The sequence below is a fragment of the Mesitornis unicolor genome, unplaced genomic scaffold (assembly GCF_000695765.1).
Source record: "Mesitornis unicolor isolate BGI_N332 unplaced genomic scaffold, ASM69576v1 scaffold4663, whole genome shotgun sequence".
Taxonomy (NCBI): domain Eukaryota; kingdom Metazoa; phylum Chordata; class Aves; order Mesitornithiformes; family Mesitornithidae; genus Mesitornis; species Mesitornis unicolor.
Genome location: NW_010172467.1, coordinates 2,371 through 22,149, shown reverse-complemented (window position 1 = coordinate 22,149; position 19,779 = coordinate 2,371). Strand labels below are relative to the sequence as shown.

General features: G+C 37.9%; 1 protein-coding gene across 1 annotated transcript in view; it reads right to left on the bottom strand.

The window, feature by feature from the left end:
- Positions 1-15,499, bottom strand: part of LOC104537483 (dihydropyrimidine dehydrogenase [NADP(+)]-like) — a gene marked incomplete at both ends in the record, with an annotated part of 75,393 nt that extends 59,894 nt beyond the window's left edge. Inside the window, 2 exons of the mRNA XM_010180380.1 lie at positions 4,142-4,303; positions 15,412-15,499. Coding sequence (XP_010178682.1) covers positions 4,142-4,303; positions 15,412-15,499 — 250 coding nt within the window. The remainder of the gene's footprint in view (positions 1-4,141; positions 4,304-15,411) is intronic.
- Between the last annotated feature and the right edge of the window lie 4,280 nt (positions 15,500-19,779).

The window sequence follows — 19,779 nt, the reverse complement described above, 5'->3', positions numbered from 1 at the left end:
GGGCTCTTGAGCTTGGAGCAGAGGAGACTGAGGGGTGCCCTCATTCATGTTTATAAATTTGTAAAGGGCAGTGTCAGGAGGAAGGAGCCAGGCTCTGCTCTGGGATGTCCAATGACAGGACAAGGGGCAATGGGTGCAAGCTGGAGCACAGGAGGTTCCATGCGAACATGAGGAAAAACTTTTTTACTGTGAGGTGACAGAGCACTGGACCAGGCTGCCCAGGAAGGTTCTGGAGTCTCCTTCTCTGCAGACATTCAAAACCCACCTGGCCGTGTTCCTGTGTGACCTAGTTTAGGTGATCCTGCTCTGGCAGTGGGGTTGGACTGGATGAGCTTTCGAGGTCCCTTCCAACTACTCATGTTCTGTGATTCTGTGAGAGTCTCAGCCTGAGAGCACAGCACAGCACACCCCTCTGTGGCACTCTCTCTGGGCAGTCGTTGTTTCCTTGTCTGTGGTGGGCTGAGGGAAAAGGGAGGTCCAGCACTCAGCGGGGGACTCTCCTCAGCCTTCCTCCTAGCCTAGGTGCTCTGCTGAGATGTCCCTAGGCAAATAGCGGGTAAGCTTGTACAACTTCCTCCTAGCCTAGGTGCTCTGCTGAGATGCCCCTAGGCAAACAGCAGGTAAGCTTGTACAGGGCATCTTTTAGGAAAAAAACATACCGAGTTTCCTTTTCCAATTTCTTTCTGCTGCAATAGCAGCCAGAATATATCTCCAGAGAGGAACAAATCATGAGAACAGTAGCTAGCACAAGAGTCACAGTATTAAATGATCCAGTATTTAGAGCTGCTACGCAGCGATTAAAACAATACATTTGCTATTTAGTTTGTGCTGCTTCATTCAGAATGGTTAACTAGAAACACAGGAGAATCTTCAGATTCAGTAATGTCTATCTAGAAACATAAGATTTTGAGGGTTTCTTACTAATACTGCAACAGACGCTTCTTTTTTTACTGCAAGATTACAAACTTGTACTTGAACAACCAGTAATTTTAATTTAGTTTCTGAGACTGACAGTCACATAGCTCATGCCTGTACCTATTATCACTGCAATCTCAGTATATTTCCACTGAACTTGTGTTCCAAAAACAGAGACGTTCCCTGATTCTGAAGTACTTGGGCAAAGGAGACAGATAAAGACATTAATATAATTTTGACCTGTGCAGTAGCAGGTGTAACCTGCACTTGACACTCATCATTTATAATAGTGAGCTTTTACTCCATGTTATTCTCTAGATGCAACAGTTACCGTGGTAACTGCATCCCAGTATACACACTCCACATCACAAGTACAAATGGACATTTCCTTTTTTAACACTTGAACCTTTAATTGTCAGAATCCACATTTTTTCAGATTGGATTACAATTCGCTTTGAGAATGAGCCTAAGATAGTTACAAAACTAGGTGGAAGGGTAGAAGGAAAATGCAGGAGGCATGAGGTGCCATTTTTCTTGTTCTACCGTATGCAAGACAAATATTTTACAATTAGGGAGTTTTATCCGCTGTATGAACAGATGATCAGTCATTGTTCAGAAGCACAAAGGGGCATACGTCATACCCATATATTTTCCATTTTAAACCCACATTCCTGTTTTACTGCAATTTTATCTTTTATCTCAGCTAGCAGTTGTGCCTTTTTACTATCGCTCGCTCTTGTAATGCATCAAATGTATGATCCTCAGACTAATTCCAAGGGAAAAAAAAGTCTAAAACTGACTTTATGCACAATGGAGTTTTCAGTAAATAAGCCCCTGTGGGATAAACTATTACACAGTGCATGAGAATTACCATGCAGCTCTCATTAAGAGTAACACATGTTGCACGCCTAAATTACACCATTTGCTCAGTTACTCATACAGGTAAAGCTGCGAACACACTTTGTTTGCAGTACCTAGACCAATTTTTGAATGAGCAGCAGTACCTTATGATTTTCTTCAGTATATTAATCTATATTTTATCATGATTGTCACTTGGAAACACTCATGCCATTGTATTTCTTTCAACTATACATACCTTCGTAGTAAAATTTAACTGAATGAAAGCTGAAAATAAAAGGGTATTAATTAAAAAAAGTGACTGCCTATTATTACTAATTATGAGCACTACAATACATACAAATTCTTTGTTAAGCAGCACTAAATCTAAATGTTATTAACCATTAATTTTAACATTTTAGGATACTATAGAAATATTAAGGCTAATAAAATTTACTAAAATGCGGGTTTTGTTATTTCTGTTAAATGGAACTGTGTAACAGTTTTATTTTGCCAGAACTCTTGGCACTTGTATCACTTTAAATGAACTTGAAACATTAAGAGCAAAACCATTTTGAGCTATTCATCCTCTGCAGTTTTCATATCAATCATTGTGCGAGCACTGAGCTTTTTAATAGATTTCTAAAGATTTTTGAAGAAAAATGGCAGATATTTAGCATTATCTATCAAGTTATAATTCTTCTCTATTAATCATAGCATTAGGGCTAAAAGGAGACACAAATCTAGTTTTAACAGATATTACTTGCATTTGGTTCCTAAACAGCAATATTTCACTATTGTATTTATCATTTACTTGACAACTGTTTAATCTTTTTTCGTTTTTTAAGGAAAAAAACCTTCTGATTTGCAACACATATCAAATTTTTACATATAAGGAATAAAGGCCATTAGAAGAAAAACAAATAAAATTGCCTCTTGACTGATAAAATACAACTTTTGAATATAGATGTAGAACAAATACAGTCCAGTATCTGTAGCCTCACCCTGTAAATGGGCACTTTGGTCCAAGCTGTACTGATTCTTACGCTTGTATGTTCAAATCTCAGGAAAATCAAAGTGGATAGCTACTTAAATGACAGAAGGGAGAGAAGGTTCAGCAACAGCAAGCAGAAAAGTTCAGCGGGTGCTCCAGAAGCTTTACACGTCTCCTGCAGAGAAGAAAGGAGGTGTACAAACAGATAAAGAGGAGAAGAACTGCAGCAGGTAGCAAAGTGTGAAGTCTGTGAATGACAGGAGAGGCAAAAAATTGGCCTCACAGACATATCATCTGTTCCTTCCAGATTGATCCGCATTTCTATTTTGGTTTGTCCTACAAAGCTTTTTTTTCCTCAGGCTTTGTAAAGGTGACTGGAATTTCATTGTGTTTGTAAATATGATCAGCCAAATGGCTCAAGATACAGAAGAGGGACATGCTCATTAGTTAAGAACTACAGAGGAGTGTGCAATCTTAACACATGCGTATGCTTGTTTTTATACAGCCGCTACCTCCTCACTTGCATAGAGATCAAAATCACAGTTTTTACCCAAAGATACCTCAGACAGACCAGATGAGGTGCCAGCTGAGACCATAAGTTTAGTACAAATCCTCCACGCTCTGAAAGGAAGTTAACAAATGAGCAGTAGCTTCTGTCTCTCTTCAGATAGAGTTGGAGCATTTAAAATATACACTAATATACACTAATGCACACGCACCGTGACAGAAACCCTTGAGTAGACTTCCTAACATCAAGCAGCAAGCAACAATCTTTGCTTCAGTAGCCCAAATATACACATACTTTTATGAACTAATAACTTTACACATACACACGTGTGCATCTATATCTATCTATCTGGATGCACATAGACATATGCTCAATATGAAACTACTTATTTACTAGGTTTTTGGCAAAACAGGATGGTAAAAACCCTAAATCATCTGAATCTTTTCCTTTGCCCCAAAGACAGTACAAATGCATGCTAATTCTGCTGTAGGATCTACCCTCTGCCCAGAACAGTTCCACATCTGCTTAATGTGTAGTTACAAATGTAAGTGCACTTCATCTTTTCCCTATGCAGCCTCCTTCAGTAACAACCACAATTTCACCTGGCTTAGAGAAATCTTTCATTATAAAACAAATTGTCTCAACTAATAGTGTTTCTAAAGACTCGTCTTGTTCACAAATATTGTTCCTTATATAAAGCAAGGCATTATGAAAGCATTTCTAAGCCTCTGAATGTGCTGTAAGAAAAAAAGATAATTATTCTAACTTCCTATGCCTCTTTCTATTTGTATCAACTTTTTTTAAAGAAATCATTGACAAAGACAGCCACTTAGACAATACTCATTGGTACATAAAAAGAATGCAAAACGTTTCCAAGTCCTACCTACCTCAGTAGCAAACTGCTGCAATCCCCCAATATTAATTGGTCCCTCCTCAGTGGCATACAAATTGCAGCCACCAACACAGAGATCTGATGTTGGACACACCATTCCACAGGTCAGGCCAAGTGGATTGTCAGAAAGAATCATTCTGGCAGCTCCATAGTAGTTCTGAAGGAAAAATCAAATCAAATCAAATCAAATCAAATCAAAATAAAATAAAATAAAATAAAATAGGAAGAAAAAATAAGAGAGCATGTCACACATCAAGGAAATAAAAGTTCAAGAGAAAATACAAAATACTTTAACTGGTTAGTAGAATAACATATAAATAGGAATACATAAAACAACATTGACATTATTTAAATGTACCAACATGTTATACAGCATTATATCAAAAACACTGGAAAGAAAATCAGCAAAATTGTTGATTATGCAATAACAAAACTTTTCCTTTTAGCTTGCAAAACAGTTAGAAGCATCTTCAGTCTGAGACGGTTGTACCATTTTTAGTGGCTTAACAAATCCACATTCAAAACCTACTGTGCCTGCGTTATGTACTTGTAAATGTTTTCTCCATTTCTAGGTCAATTGGACAGTAGCTGAGTTGTAACACTTGTTGGGGATCCGACCAGAAAGTGCCAATAAGATTATCACATCATTATGATGCACGGAGTGAAAAGTTCATTTTATACATCTATGCTCACCATCTCCGTGTACATGCCTGTCCTTCACACCAGATCAGTAGTGTCAATTGTTCCAGACTCATGAACAGGAGAAGGCTTCCTATGTAGCTACGTGTAGACATCGCACTACTGAATTCATCTTTAAACAATTTTTCCTCAACCACATACTGATCAGGGCAAACATTTAATAGTAAACCAGGGAACTAATTAAAGAAGTTACACACAATTCACAGCTTCACAGATTTCTAATATTCAGAGTACATCTTCAGAGAAGGAACAGTTTCTTGATATATGAGAGCTAGCAAGATTTCTTTCCATAGTAACAATTTAAGGAATGGATGTTAGCAAGCTTCCAGTGCCTGATACTGTGAGAAAAGAACGCCCAAAGGTTTTTCTTAGACTGGATAATTCTCTTAAGAGGGAGCATCAGAGGAAATGCCAGGAGTGCAGAGAAGTCTCATTTAGAGGGTAAGAACTACTGATGGCAGTTCTGCATTTATGTTACATTTACATTAATCAAATTATGGTGCAATTAAAGCAAACTGTTAACTGCCTATCTTCTATTTTGTATACTTAATATAGAAGTTCACTTAAGTGTAGACTCTAGTTCCTTCTTCATTTTACCACTCCTCCTATCCACTCTAAAAGCCCCACCAAGGGAAGTCCATGAAGATGTATTAATGCTAGAGTTTCCTTTAAGGGCCAGAAGACAACACAGGACTCCTTAGAAATATGTCTCCTTCCTCTTCCACTCTCTCTTCCATATTCCAGTCTTCAATCACTCACAGGAAACTGTTTTTTTTATAACAAGTATCCTTAACTCTCTCTCCCTGGGCAGCTGACTTAGAACAACCAGAAGACGTAGCATTCAGATGACATGAAGTACTCGGTCGCAGCAGACCCCATGCAATGCCTGTGACTTACTACCTGCCAAGTAGGCTAATGTACACAGAAGTGTTTATTCAAAGTGAACGCTATACCACACAGAGCAACAATCCAGTTATGGTTAAAAAGAGCAGTGTCAAGATCTGATAATTTAACAAAAAAGGAGTAAAAAGACTTTTGTTTGAGAGGTTCAAATCCACTAAAAGCATATTAAAAGACTGAGTATAAAATTCGTCAAGTAAAACCAGATGCTGCAGACGCAGCTAGAGATTCCCGAGAGAACAGAACGTTTAAGAAATGTATTTGCAGATGTAACTAGACCTTTTGCTTACAGATGCTGGTGAACTGCACAGCCTGAGCCTCTGTCCTTCACCTGGAAACACAAACCAGCTACTTGGGTGTACTTTCACAAGGTTTTCTTAGATGCTATTAAAATCCATTGAAATTCTAATCCTGGCTGGACAGGCAATCCCTTTACGCAACTGTACTGGAAGAAGTTCTGTCAAGCATTTTGCCTGCAGTGACTGCTAAGGCACTTTATTATCCCCAATTCTCATTTATTCCAATGTAAAGGAGTATTAGTTAAATGTATTAGCTAAACGTTAAATACATTAAACGTATTAGCAAATATTTTTGCTCTTCCAGATGAATGATACTGTTCTGGTATGCCAGAAACTGTTAGAGATGCTAAAAACAACCAGTAAAGATCTTCTAAGCTCAACTCAGCAGCAAAACACAGAAGTCTAGTTATAGTCTAGTCCCTGACACATAACCATGCAGACAGCAGAAGTGACACAGTCAATGCAGCAGACCCATGCCGTTCTAAAGCAGCACTCAGAGACCAGTCTAGATACCCTACATCATTTTAAGTGGCACTAGATGTCTGTTCCCCAGGCAATTACATTTAAACATTCCCTTTTTCCACTCTAAAGGAATAATTACAAACTAGTAGTGGGGATTTTTCTCACTAACTCGAAGACAAAATGGTTTTCAAAGAATTTTTGTTCAGTTTGGTATTTCACTACAAATGACAGTTATATTTTCCCCTCCTGTGTTGTCCAGGATTATCATTATCTTCAACTTTGCTTCAATGGAAACAATTACAACAATGTGCATTTCCATTTAAGTAACTTCATTAAGGATTTTCTACATTTTTAGGCATTGTAATTAAAATCAATATACAAAGCCAGTTATTATGCTAGAATGCAAAGTGGTTAATCTATTCCTTTTAAAAATTAATTCTATTACATATCTGTGAAGTATATTCTCACACTTGAGCTGTGCCACCACAGGCAGCATCAACACAGCCAGCACATTTCACTTCTTCTGCAAGCTCCAACCAAACTTTGAGCACAGTTATGCCACAGAAAGACAGGGTCTGTTAAAGTAGCAAGAGACTTCAGAGAAATGGGACCAAGGTCACTGTGGGTATAGGGCCGAGATCATGGCTTACCAAGGGGATATCTAGGGAAACCTGTCTCAGAACATCACGCCAGAGTTCGGTAAGGAGAAGGCTGGGATTGAAATCCTAGTGGGAGCATGGACAACTGCTGCTGAACTCCTAACCTTGGGGAAATGTGATGGAGGATATGAAGGTGGGGTCCCGATTTGGGAAGTTTTGAGGTGTTGCTGTCATGATCATGAGTTGCTGCTGCTCACGCTATTAGTGGTAGCACCTGAGAAAAGAATGGAACCCTATCCTCTTCAACTTAAGAGTACCAAAAGATACATAGTACATGTTGCCACCCTAAATTTTAAGACACTAGATAAACTCTACCAAAGAGTACCTATCTTCTAGTCTTAACACCTGAAATATGTTTTAATGATAAACTAAAAGACTGTCACTCCTGAAGTCCAAAGCATTGCATTATCTTTGGGAGCAGCAGGGCAAGTCTTCCATGCTGCTTCACTGGAGTGCTCCAACTATGCTAAAGTGGAGACCGCTAAAGATGAAAGGGAAGTACAGGTTCAGTGCTGACTTGGTTTCCCTCTCTGCCAACCAAAAGTCACCCTGTGTTCATTTTATCACTGGTAAACTTTGATCATACTCGCAGAAGAGTTGCAGATCCCTAACCCTCCTCTTCCAAAACCCCAGTGTAACCACTGTTCCCATTGCCACTGATACTGTCTGCTACCAGTGAATGGATGACAGCCACATGCTGCTACAACAACTGTGCAGTAGCTCAAGAGCAAACTCATCTGCAAGCTTCCTGATACCCAGGGCACAGTGCAGCATGGAGTTCAGGAGCCCAGCTCCAAGTTGCTTCATCTCTTTGCCCTTCCTTTCTGTTTAATCATTTATCCTGCCTTTACTGTGTTGATTTATTATCTGACCTATCAAACACGATTAGAAAAATGTTTTCCAATACTTGATAAAAACTGGCAGGGAAATAGAGCATAGTCTAGTAACTTACACTAAGTGGTGTTATCCAAGCTGTGTTACAAAACTGCAAGCTATCATGTTACTTCAGTAATAAATGAGAGTGTGTAGTATAAGTACCGTAGTATATGTACAGTATCTACTGTGCTTAGTTATGTGAATACTTTGTGCTTACATAACTTTTTATTTTAAGCTGAAAATGTATTAATTATCGTTACATTTACCAGTGACATTAAAGGTAGAATATTCATAGAATATTCACATTTTATAAAAAAATATGGATTGCTTTTATTTCCCAAAACCAGGCTGTAGTAGGCTGCACTCAAAATAGACATGAGATGCAGACCTGGCACGCTGGTAACTACACGCCACATGTAGTACACGAGAAAGGATCAAAATTAACAGAGGCTGGCTTCATTAAAATGGCAAAGTTACTCCAGGGCATGGAATTATGCAAGGTACCTTAACAGTTTGGAGTAATTTTTTAGATGCTGAAATAATAAGACGACTGTGTTGGCTGGTTTGTTACAGACGTCACAGAGGAAGCAAGTCTAAAATGAGAATGTTTCTGAATTTTTTGATGAGATAGATGTCTGCTCATGCCTTTGTTAGAATCTTTTTTTCCTGTGCACTTCCATAGAAATAAATTAATCTAACTGGATAGGAAGTTTTGTGGTTTCCTACATCAAAATGTCAATAAATACTACATTGCTAACACAAGGAACAAAAACAAGCCTTAAACAGACATCAATAATCAGCGGAAACCAGGCAGAGGAGGATCTCCACATGTATCATTTGGAGGCATTATACAATTTGCATGCAAATTAGATTGTTTTTTACTTGGAAAAAACCCATTAAAACACATAGGATCAATACTGAGAGACCAGAAGAAATTGCATTTACTATCAAGAAATGCTTATAGCATCTTTTCTTTCAATTCAATTCAAGAGCTTTTTATATAAAATTCATTATGCATCAGGGTGTTTTGATACTACTGTTTTCTCAAAAACAACGAAGAATATGCATTATTATGCGTTGTGTAATAAAAATGAACACACTGTCTTCATCAGGATTTTGGGACAGAGAGACTACTTAGGAAGAAACAAAAAAATGGTAATTTCATTTTAATCTAAAGTTTAATTTTAAAAAAGAGAGACATAGCAAAAACATGGGAAAATATCACCTCCTTCTATTTTAGCTCATGTTCTGCGATCGCTTTAAAATTTAGTCAAGATGTATTGGATTAAAATATTTTCCCATACCGGAGAGCCACTATTTAAAGTATGTTGTTATGTAAGGAGTATTTTTCACATTGACACGCACCAGTCAAATATAACGAGAAACACCCCCAGTCTGTCAGCCCCCCCAAATATCTCCTGAAGAAAAATGAACAAAATATAACAGCAACTTATCAAATCATACATATTCTATATTATAATGCTGATGATTTTTAATCAATCCAGAAATCTCTCACATCATTTGACTCGTGTCATCATAACAGGACTGTAGTTTCACACAGTGTCACTGTCTTCTTATGAAAAAGAACGGAAGAAATATCTTGTACTGTCATTTTGTCCTTTGTAGTCTAGAATGTGAGAGATTCCTTAATTGACATAGTGTCATCGCAAAAGTCTATTCTACATAATTACACTATGGCAACTGAAACCAGCTGTCAGCCATTCCATTACACTAAGTACAAACAGACATCTCAAGAAAAGTCACTGTTTCAAGTGCATCAATTTAACACCATTACTACTTTTTCTTTTAAATTTTATTTTTCTTTTGCATTTAGTGACCTTAAACATACAAAGATTAACAAGAGAAAGCCGAATAAAACAGCACTTTCAAAAACCTGGGGCCTCAAAGTAGTACTTAAAGATTAATTGTGATGCATATCTGTATATAATTATTACCAATCATCTAGCAGCTTTCTGACTTCCACAATCCTTCATTGTATTAACAGTATCCCACTTACAGTATTTTACATATGAACTGTGACTCATGATTTTCTACAGTCTTTGCAATGGCATATAGATGTCCTTTGCTAATTTACTCAGAGTTCCTCTAGCACAGAAAAACCATCACCCCGTTTCTCTCACCTGTCATAATCCTATGTCTCTCATCCCTTTCTCCCTTACAGTCTTTTCTCCATTTCATTTTCTCTTAATGATCTCACAGCTTTTACTCTCTTGCCTTCTTTTGCCTACCCACTTTTCCCTCTTTCTCGTTTCCAGTCTATTACCACAAACACTTTTTCCTTTATTACCTCAGTCTCCAAAACTCCAGATTCACCCTTATCCCTTGGTATCCATCTCTACCCTCCAGTTTGTTCCCTCTCCCACTTCTCCCTTGAGAAAACTGTTGAATCAGTGTCAGGAATCAAAGTAATACTGCAAGATTTGAGATAAAAACGTGAGAGCTGGTAACATCGGGCTGCAGCAGCAAAGTGCTATTTTTGAGTACTGCTAACACAGAAGATACTTCTGCACCCCCAGTTCTTCATTATAGACTCAGACTACAAATGCTGAGTCACTCACTCCTTATGCCTGTACCATATAACACGACTTAATATCCCCACGCCTAAAATGCACCAACAGTTGTTTTTCAATGTGACTACTCAACCATAGAGGTGCCTGACAACAAAAAGCTTCAAGACCATCTCACTGAACAGTACAAATGCAGAGCATGTGAGCAGCTGAAGCTTTCTAATGGGCAGCTTCCTCTGGAGCCCACTTCTGCTTAACAGGAGGGAAGCGAGACAGCCTGCAAATGCTCAGGCTGGGAGTTGCTTCAGGGAAACTAGGATTTTCTGCTGCTGGACAATATTTGATTGCGGCAGCCCTGATGGATGACAGGCGCCAGAGCTCCGTTTCACCAAGTCCTCCTTGCTCTGACATATCAACATGGGGAAAGGAGGACACAAAATCCTAAAATTCCTCCCAGTACTCATTCAGGGGTAGAGGGCAAAGCTTTCTCCTGCAGCAGCTGAACACTTTTTTTTCTTAGTGTTTCTTTTTTTTTTAAAGAAAGAAATAACTAAGATGGCACTTGTGCATTATAAAACGAAGAATATACACTTTGCACTGTGAAGGCTGTATTTAAAGAGGACAGCTGGAAGTCAGAATACTTGTTTGCCATCTTCTGATGTTTAGAAACAAAAGTAGTAATTTGTGCATGGTGAATTTGAAGTCTGGTCTCCTAGAGACACAATTGCAAGCAGTCTGTATGAACCGAGATACACTGACTGGGAAGACACAATAGAATAGATTGTACCTTTATAAAGTGGAGTTGTAATCCAGTTTATATGGAAAAAGAGAATGGAAGTTGTGGCCTAAACTCTACTGAGTCACAGCAGCTAACACAATACAGCATAAGTGACATCCTTTTTCTCAAAGAGGCTCAAGGCTCATTGAGTCTGGCAATTCAATTACCCTCTCAACCCAGAAACAACCCCTCCTCCCCTGTCCCTCTTCTACTCCTGAGCCCAGGTCTAATGGCAGAACAGCCAGAACAGCTACATTGTACATGGCCTGTAAATATCTAAAAAGCCTCAGGCTTTAGAGAACAAGAATCCCTGACCTTTTATGATTGCTATAGCAGTTTTCCAACAAAACAAACTACATACAGTAGAGCTCTTAAATACCTGACAAAGTAATTCATTTTCAGTACGCTGCTGTCTAAATACTCTGTATTAATAATGAATCACGTTTAAAGAAATACCTGCATGCAGTACTGCTTACTGCTTACACAGGGATGCGGACAAGGAATTTATTGAACTGAGTCTTCCTTAAATAAGTAGAAGGAAGTTTCTGAAGTGAGTGAAGTGAGTGATGAAGAGAGATTCACAAGCAGGAGAGGGACTTCAATAAGCCTAGAAAGTGTACCCCAATTTTCTGGACTCATTGACCTCAAAAACCTGACGGTTCTATGCTCCACCTATTTGTTTTGTCTAGAAGCTACCAGACATAGCTATAAGCTTTTGGATGAAAAACTAAAGTTTATTTACAAAGTGAAAACAGCAAAAAAGATTTATCACTTTGAAAAGTAATTTCAATGACATGTAAAATATCCTTGATCATCTGAAGTAAATACTTCTATGACAATAATACAAAAATATTCAGCAAGCAGATCGCTGAATGATATCTGCACAATTCTTTCAATAAAATTATAGAAAAATGCACAACAAAGTGAAAAAATACTTACTGGTTCCATTAAAAACTTTCAAAATGATAAGTTAGAAGTTTTAGTGTGGTTTTCAAAAGCACACTGTTGTTGTTTTCTATCTACTGTTGAAGTGTATGGGGCAGGTACCACAACCAGCACAGCAGCAGAATGAAAGAGGGGGGAGGACACCGCAGGAGCAGCCATCGTGGTGGGCTCCCACAGATTCTGCCAGGGTCATGAATTGAGGTGAATAATTTCAGCTCTTCATACCCCTCTCTCAACTTCCACCTTGCTTGGCAGAAAGCAGAGTTTCAAAGTGCAGTAGTGTAAAAACAGTAGTACATATCTGCACCTAGAAAAAAGATCCTAGTAATAAAAGAAACCAAAATAATTTACTGTTACTTTTTCTGAAGAACAGAATTTGTTATAGTAGAAACATTTTTTAGTGAAGGCACTAGAAACAAATTAATCAAAAGGAAAATTCAGCCTAGCAGACTGCAGCCACCAAGCCAAGGTCAGGTTCTCTCAACACACTGATTCCTTCCCTAAGAAGCTGCTTGCTACATGAATTACAGGAGGCAGAGGCACTGACACGGAGGCCACAAATACGCAGGACTTCCTAGCCCTGTTTCTCAGCTCATGACTGCAGCTATTTGCTAAGCATATCTGGTTGTGGGTTTTTCTCAATTCCAGTTTTTTGGGTTTGTTTTTGGTTTGGTTTGGTTTTCTGTTTGTTTTTAAAGTTGGCATTAGAGCTGTTGCAGAGAAATGCTTCCACAACCATACTGTATCGCATGTCATCCAATAGGGGAAGGAGAGAAAGCAAAGGACTGTATATAAACTCACACTTGGAACTGGATTTCACAGATGCAGTGCTGATTTTAGGCATGCAATTTCCAGTCCTAATATTTTGGCTAGCAGAAACTACCTGACTTTTTTAAACTTCCCCTTTGGGAATGTTTCCTGCTGCCTATGCAATTATCAGGCACCAACATGAGGTAAAAGTGGTTACCAAAACTACTGTCTACCTTTTATAAAACTTAGTTTCAGAGTGGACACAGAAGCTGTAGATAGTCAGGGACAGAGTCCACAAAGAAAGGCTAAAAGTACGTTTCAGCAATCTAAGATACTTAGCTTTTTTCCTTAAAGAATGTTAAATTTCTTGAGAGAATAGTAGGATACTGCGATTCTTTTTCTAAAGCAGGATTTTCTCATAAAACAGCAAGTGATCAGGTCACCTGCTCAGGGCAAAACCAGCCTCACCTAGCATCTGCAGCTTCCAAGATGATTTAAAACATCCCAAACTCTATAGGATTGATCCACCTCAGGATCTGGCAGATTAAATCTGGCCCTATTAAAACCTGTAAGAAGCCACTGGCTTCAGCAGGGCAGACTTCACATCTTTGATGCAGTTTCCTAATATCATTTCAGTACACCTTTGCAAAAATACAACTCTCAAAGCTCTACAGTCACCACACCTTGATTTTCTCTCCTTTGCAATGGATTCACAGAATTGAGAAAGAATCAGCTGTTAAAGTAACTTACCCTTTCTGCCAAGACACAAAATGGCACCATACTTCTGAGGCTATCAGTTTAAAAGACCCATCAAATTTCTCATTCCAATATGCTGCTGGTGTCAGCCCTTCTGACATCTTCCATTGCAGTCTGCAGTCCACCTTCCCTGGTTCCTTATGCCCAGCTTTTATGTTTTGATAAGTAGGTCCTTTTCCTTTCCTCAATAACACATCACCCTATCCTACCCAAGGTAGTAGCATAACTAAACCTTAATAAGAAAAGACCATCCTGGTAAAACACTTGTATAAAATTTGCTTTAGGTTTCCTAAGCAAGCTACAGCACAATGACGAGATGGAGACGAGCAGTTTCACTACTTCCTTGTATCTTCTCTGTTCAGTTTGCCTGTTTCTCAATGCCTGGAAGAGGTAATAAGCAGCAACATGCTGCATACCATACTATGGTTGCAAACAGATGCTTACATTCATGAAAATAAATGCTGCACTGACAGGGTACAGATTATATAAGAAAACTGTCTATATGCAGATGCTGGGCATAATGCCAATTACTGTAAACCACAGCAACACATAGTTATGTCGTAATTGATACATAGATCTTAATATCTCCTCTTATTCTAATGTTTCTTGTTAAGGTGCAGAATTTACCGGTGCCTTCTCCACATAACACAGTGTAGTAAAAGCAGTGTGGCTGTTAACTCGCACACGGCAGCGCTGCTGTTGCCAGCTTCATTCCAGCTTTACTGGCACTGGCCCTTGCATCTGCATCTAACAGTGAGACATGGTAGAGCATAAAATGCGACCAGAAAATCTTTGCAGCACCCCCAGTAGATTATTGCTCTGGATGGGCTCATACAGACAAATAAATCACTTGGCAGCTAATGATTCCACAGATGGGAACTAAGTTTTAAAAGGTATGAGGCAATCAATATCCAGTCATCTTTAGGCAATCCCAGACAGCCTAATTAATCTTGTCATATCAACTTTGCAGTCATCTTTATTTATTTCTCTTTCTGACTGTTGAAAGTCATTTGTAAACCACAAATCAAAATAATGTTTTTAAGATTTCATTATGATTATAATATAATAGCCTATTAAGAAAGGAAAAGGTATGGTACCTCCAAAGTGGGGGTTCAATTTATTCCTGTAGTATTTTATTAATAGCCTAAATGACTGACTACATTTGCATTAAAGCCTCTTACTAAAAATCACAAGAAAACATTCCTTGAATCGACCACCTTCACGCCAAATTTCTACCCAAAGCAAATATAAACTACCGTCACTTAAAAAAAAATCTTTAATTAAAGAAAAGGTTTGTATCTATATCATCTCAGGTAGCAGCAAAGTTAAACAATTACATGGTAATGCTCAGTTTCTTCAATATCATTATCTTTGAAAACCAACAAAACCAAAAACTATCTAGAAAAAGTGACATGAAGAAATAAGATTTGATCTGTACACTATCTGTACAGGCACAGAACAGCCACAAAAATAACCAAAAATTAGATGACTGTTGAACTTTAAAGTATCTGTTTTAAACACTATTTTTTTAAGACTTTACAGAAATAAACCTTGAAATGCAATCTCGCTAACAGAACTGCAAGCAACAGCTGTTATCTGCTTCCTGATTTTACCTTGTTTGCAATACTTGTGATGAATGACTTGATGTCCAGATTAGTGGGGCAGCTCTTCTGACAGGGGGCATCTGCACACTTCAAGCATCTACAGCAATAAAAGAAAACACATCAAGAAGACACGGAATACAAATGCTGCCAATAAGATTTTCAAGCATGAGGTTTTCAAGTTAGCATGGTAGAAGATAAGCCACAAAGGAATAATACAGAGCATTTTCATAACGTTTCCGTTTAAAGTCTCAAAACGCTACATGGTCTTTACTGACTTGTACTCAACATGGATTGGTTATGTCCTGTTTACTCCACTTTACAAAGGAAGGCAGTAGGGTGCAGTTACAAACACATGTCTAACTATTAGGAAACAATGTTTAATAACATAGAAATAATTTTTTCCCTGGAATCCAAGATCGCTAAATTTCTGATCATTTCATTTTTCTATTTGAAAAACCACTGTGTTGTGAATCTGAATTTATTAACAATGTTCTGGAAGTGTCACTGTGGATTAAATTCTGGATGTTGGACAGTCAGACATACCAAAGCATCGGTATTTCCACAGAGGAAGCAACTCCTTTCTACTGTATGTGCCAAAGAATAAGAACGGCTGATACATTTTCGAGTCACTTTTCTATGAGTTTTGTGTGATACCTCTGTGACTTCCGAAAACAATTCAGTAGTCTTCCGCATATTCCCAACTGAAATCCCAAGGATCCTCTTCTCATCCCTAATGACAAAACCTAACTGTATATTAAAATATACTAAGTAGCAATGATTTATTGTCCGTTCCTGTACTGGTCTTGGTTGTTTGGACAAGTCCCATCTAAGAATTAAGCTCTCGGGGTCATCTCTACAATTTGCAGTAAGCAAACCTAACAGCAAAAGGTAAAAGTCAGCTGAAGTAAAATGGTACCCAGTTAAACACAAAGGTATTTGTAAACACTTTTGGTTTTATGTATCAGTGATTATCATAGGTCAAATGCCACTCTACTAATTATCTCAGGATTCATTAAATTATTCCAGATGCTCTTTCAATATTGTTTTACTAACATACAGAATTTATGTAAACTGTGGTTTTAACAATCTATGGAAAAGGAAATAAAATTTGGTTATTACGTTTATCTGAGCACAGCTACTTACCTAAGTCCCACAAATCCACCTTAATTATTGTTACTTAGTGATAGATAATAACACAGTGGAGGTGGGACAGAATATTTTCAAACACAGAAAAGCTGCAAGAGAACTATGGACTACACGCACAAAGAAATGAAGAGCACGTTATAAGAAATGAAATGCCTGCAGTGAAAAACTGGCCTGACTTTGTCAATCACATGCATTGCTTTTGTTTTCCTTTTTTTTTTCTTTTTTATTATTAGGGGTGGAATAAGAGAGAAAGCAAAGCCAGTTAACTCAAAGATTAATTAGCCTTTCATCTTCCTATTCATTATCATCTAGCTGAGTATGGCAGACACCACGGCACCAGCAAAATTTGAAGGCACATGTGGTAGGCTATTTGGATGTTGTCACAGAAGTAGTCATGAGAAAAACATCCCAGAGGAAATATTTAAAGGAAAACAGGTCTCACAGGCTGCAAAAGCTGAGCAATCCAATAGAGTTAAATCCATGTTCAACACCATGGTGGTTACTAGTTCAACTACTCAGGATGTCAGAGGGCTCTGGCAGAGGAGCACAGCAAGTTCAGCAGTGGCAGTTAAACATACCACTGCCCAGCGCTACTCACTAACAGGCACGTTAGAAATACCTTAACAAGCAAAGGCAGGCCAGTGGAGACCTCAAAGGGTTGATGTGGCCACAGCACCAAGTCAAGAGAATGCTCTTAGCATTCCAAGCAGGCTGAAAGACAGCAAATTTTTAGTACTAGAAGCCAGAAAAAAAAAAAAACCAACCAACCAACCAAACCAACCACAACAGGAGATACACTAGACAAAATACACCACTATGAGGGCTCGGATTGATCATTTTGCCCGTGCAGGCAGTAAAGAAATAACAGAAATGGAAAATCACACATTTTAAAAAGGCAACAAATCCATTACGACTTTTTTGCCCTTCACATTCCTCTCTGTGGTTTCCTTTAAAATAGAGCTGTCCTGCATCCGAGACCAAAAACATTGCACTTAAAATACATTTCTGTGGATTATATCTAGAACAATCTGATGCCAAAAATTACTAGAATGGCACCTAGCAGGATAAACAGCATACAGATTACCAGTTGTGGCTAGCAAGCCTCTTTATCAAATTATTTCTCTCTTGATTTTTGAGCTGGTTCACAAATAACAGCTGTTGAAAATGTCAGCTACTGGGGGAGGTGGGTAACACCAACTTGAATGTGAGCTTTGGGGAGGAGGGGAGGGTGCCATGAATATGCCAGTCCAGACTTTCTCTTATAATAATACCATCTTCCGATTCTCTGAGCACTCCGCAGACTAAAGTGCACCAGGCTACCATTAATCCCACTTATCACCCTGACAGCTCAGTAATTACACTCCTGCTATAGCTAGGTACTGTAAGGTACTGTAGTCCTAATAAAACATCAAGCACTGTGCAGAATGTGTGCTGGTGAGGTGTTTTATTAAACTTGGGGGGTTGATCATCAAGTGACATTAGTGTTGACCTATTTTTCTGTCTGACAATAAATTATCCTTTGACCGTACCATAATAGATATTACAGAGTGCATTTACTGTACCAAGGAGCAAAGGCATTGCATTCTGGTGAACCAGGCAAAAAGCATAAATAAAATAGTAGAATCACCCGCAAGAATGTTATTACACAAATTGCTGCAAGTGATTGATTCTTTCAAAAATCACAGGCAAAGTACCGTACTTAAGGGAATATGCTGACAGTTACTATGAGCTTCAATCCCACATGCGTGTCTCTATATGAAGAAACATTAAGAATTACACTTCTGCCACTATGAGCTTCAATCCCACATGCGTGTCTCTGTATGAAGAAACATGAAGAATTACACTTCTTTCTTTTTTCTGTAACTGTCCTCCCACCCTACGAAATCCCCCCTTTCATTTTACAAGCATTACTAGGGTTTTAGTTCAAAATGACATAAACAACAAACTAGAAATTTAGATTCAATTCCTCTAATTCACCTGCTAGTGCCTTCCAAAAGCAAATTAAGAGCTACATGCTCACTATTTTAAAAAAAATAAATAAATCAACCAACCCACGCAAAATGAAACAGCCTTGGTTTTGAGTGGATTGCATAAAAATACAGAACATTAGACAATGCCAGACTATGCTAATCTCAAATTATATACCTCAGCATTTCTTAGTAAAACTATGGGAAAAATCCTTCCAACTATCAGAAAACACCCTAATATCAAGTTTTCCCCTATTTGATCATGAAACAGCATCTCCTTTAGAAACACATAGACTATGCTGAATCGTAAAAGATACCATATTCACTTCACATGCTTATTGATTTCTGTGTAAAAGGCAACAAACACCATAGTCTTTGCACCACTAAATCCCAACTTGAGGAACTCAAACAAAAGGAATGCTATTTTCCATTTTGGAAGCACTTAGCTGTTGGTTCAACTCAGTCTCATTGTGAAATGGTAAATTAAGTTAGATATAAAAACGCTACAAATGCTGTGCAAGTATATCACATTTATATAAATGTTTATGCAAATATTATCATTTGGCATAGCTTTATAGACATGCCTGTGACTATATAATGACAGAAATTCACATTTCCCACACATCTAAGCTCAAAATTTACATCTCTTACTGAACAGTGTTAAATTATACATATGTATCCCCAGTTAACTTAAAATCCTTAACTCCTTATTTTTAAATATTGCAACGCTAAATTTATTTATTAAGGTGAGCATGTTTGTAAATCTCTTTCAGGCATAAATAACACATGAAAAGGATACGTAAGCAGCAGCCCAACATTTATCAGCTATCAGATTAGTACCTATCAATTTTGTCAGTGCAAAATAAGCATCTAAAACCATGCCATGCACACACACAAACTCGACCTCTAATAGCATGGGTACTAAAAAAAAACACAAATAAAACAACCAAACAACAAAATAAAAAACCCAAACAAAACCCCCAAGACACATAACACAGCAGTCGATTACAAATATCTGAAGACAATCAAAGGAAATGCAATCTTTTTTCAATGCAATGAAAAAGAAAAATGGCATAGACAAATAAAAGTAGCAAATTTCCAGAACACATGCTACATGTTGGGAAAAAAGATGCAGCAAACCATGAGGAGGGTCTATGCATGAAAAAAAGAATAGAAAGCAAATTAGGAAAAGAAAGGATAAAAAAGTAACAAATTTCTGTACCAAAATTTTTCCCTTAGGAAAAAAAAATGATACCACAAACCA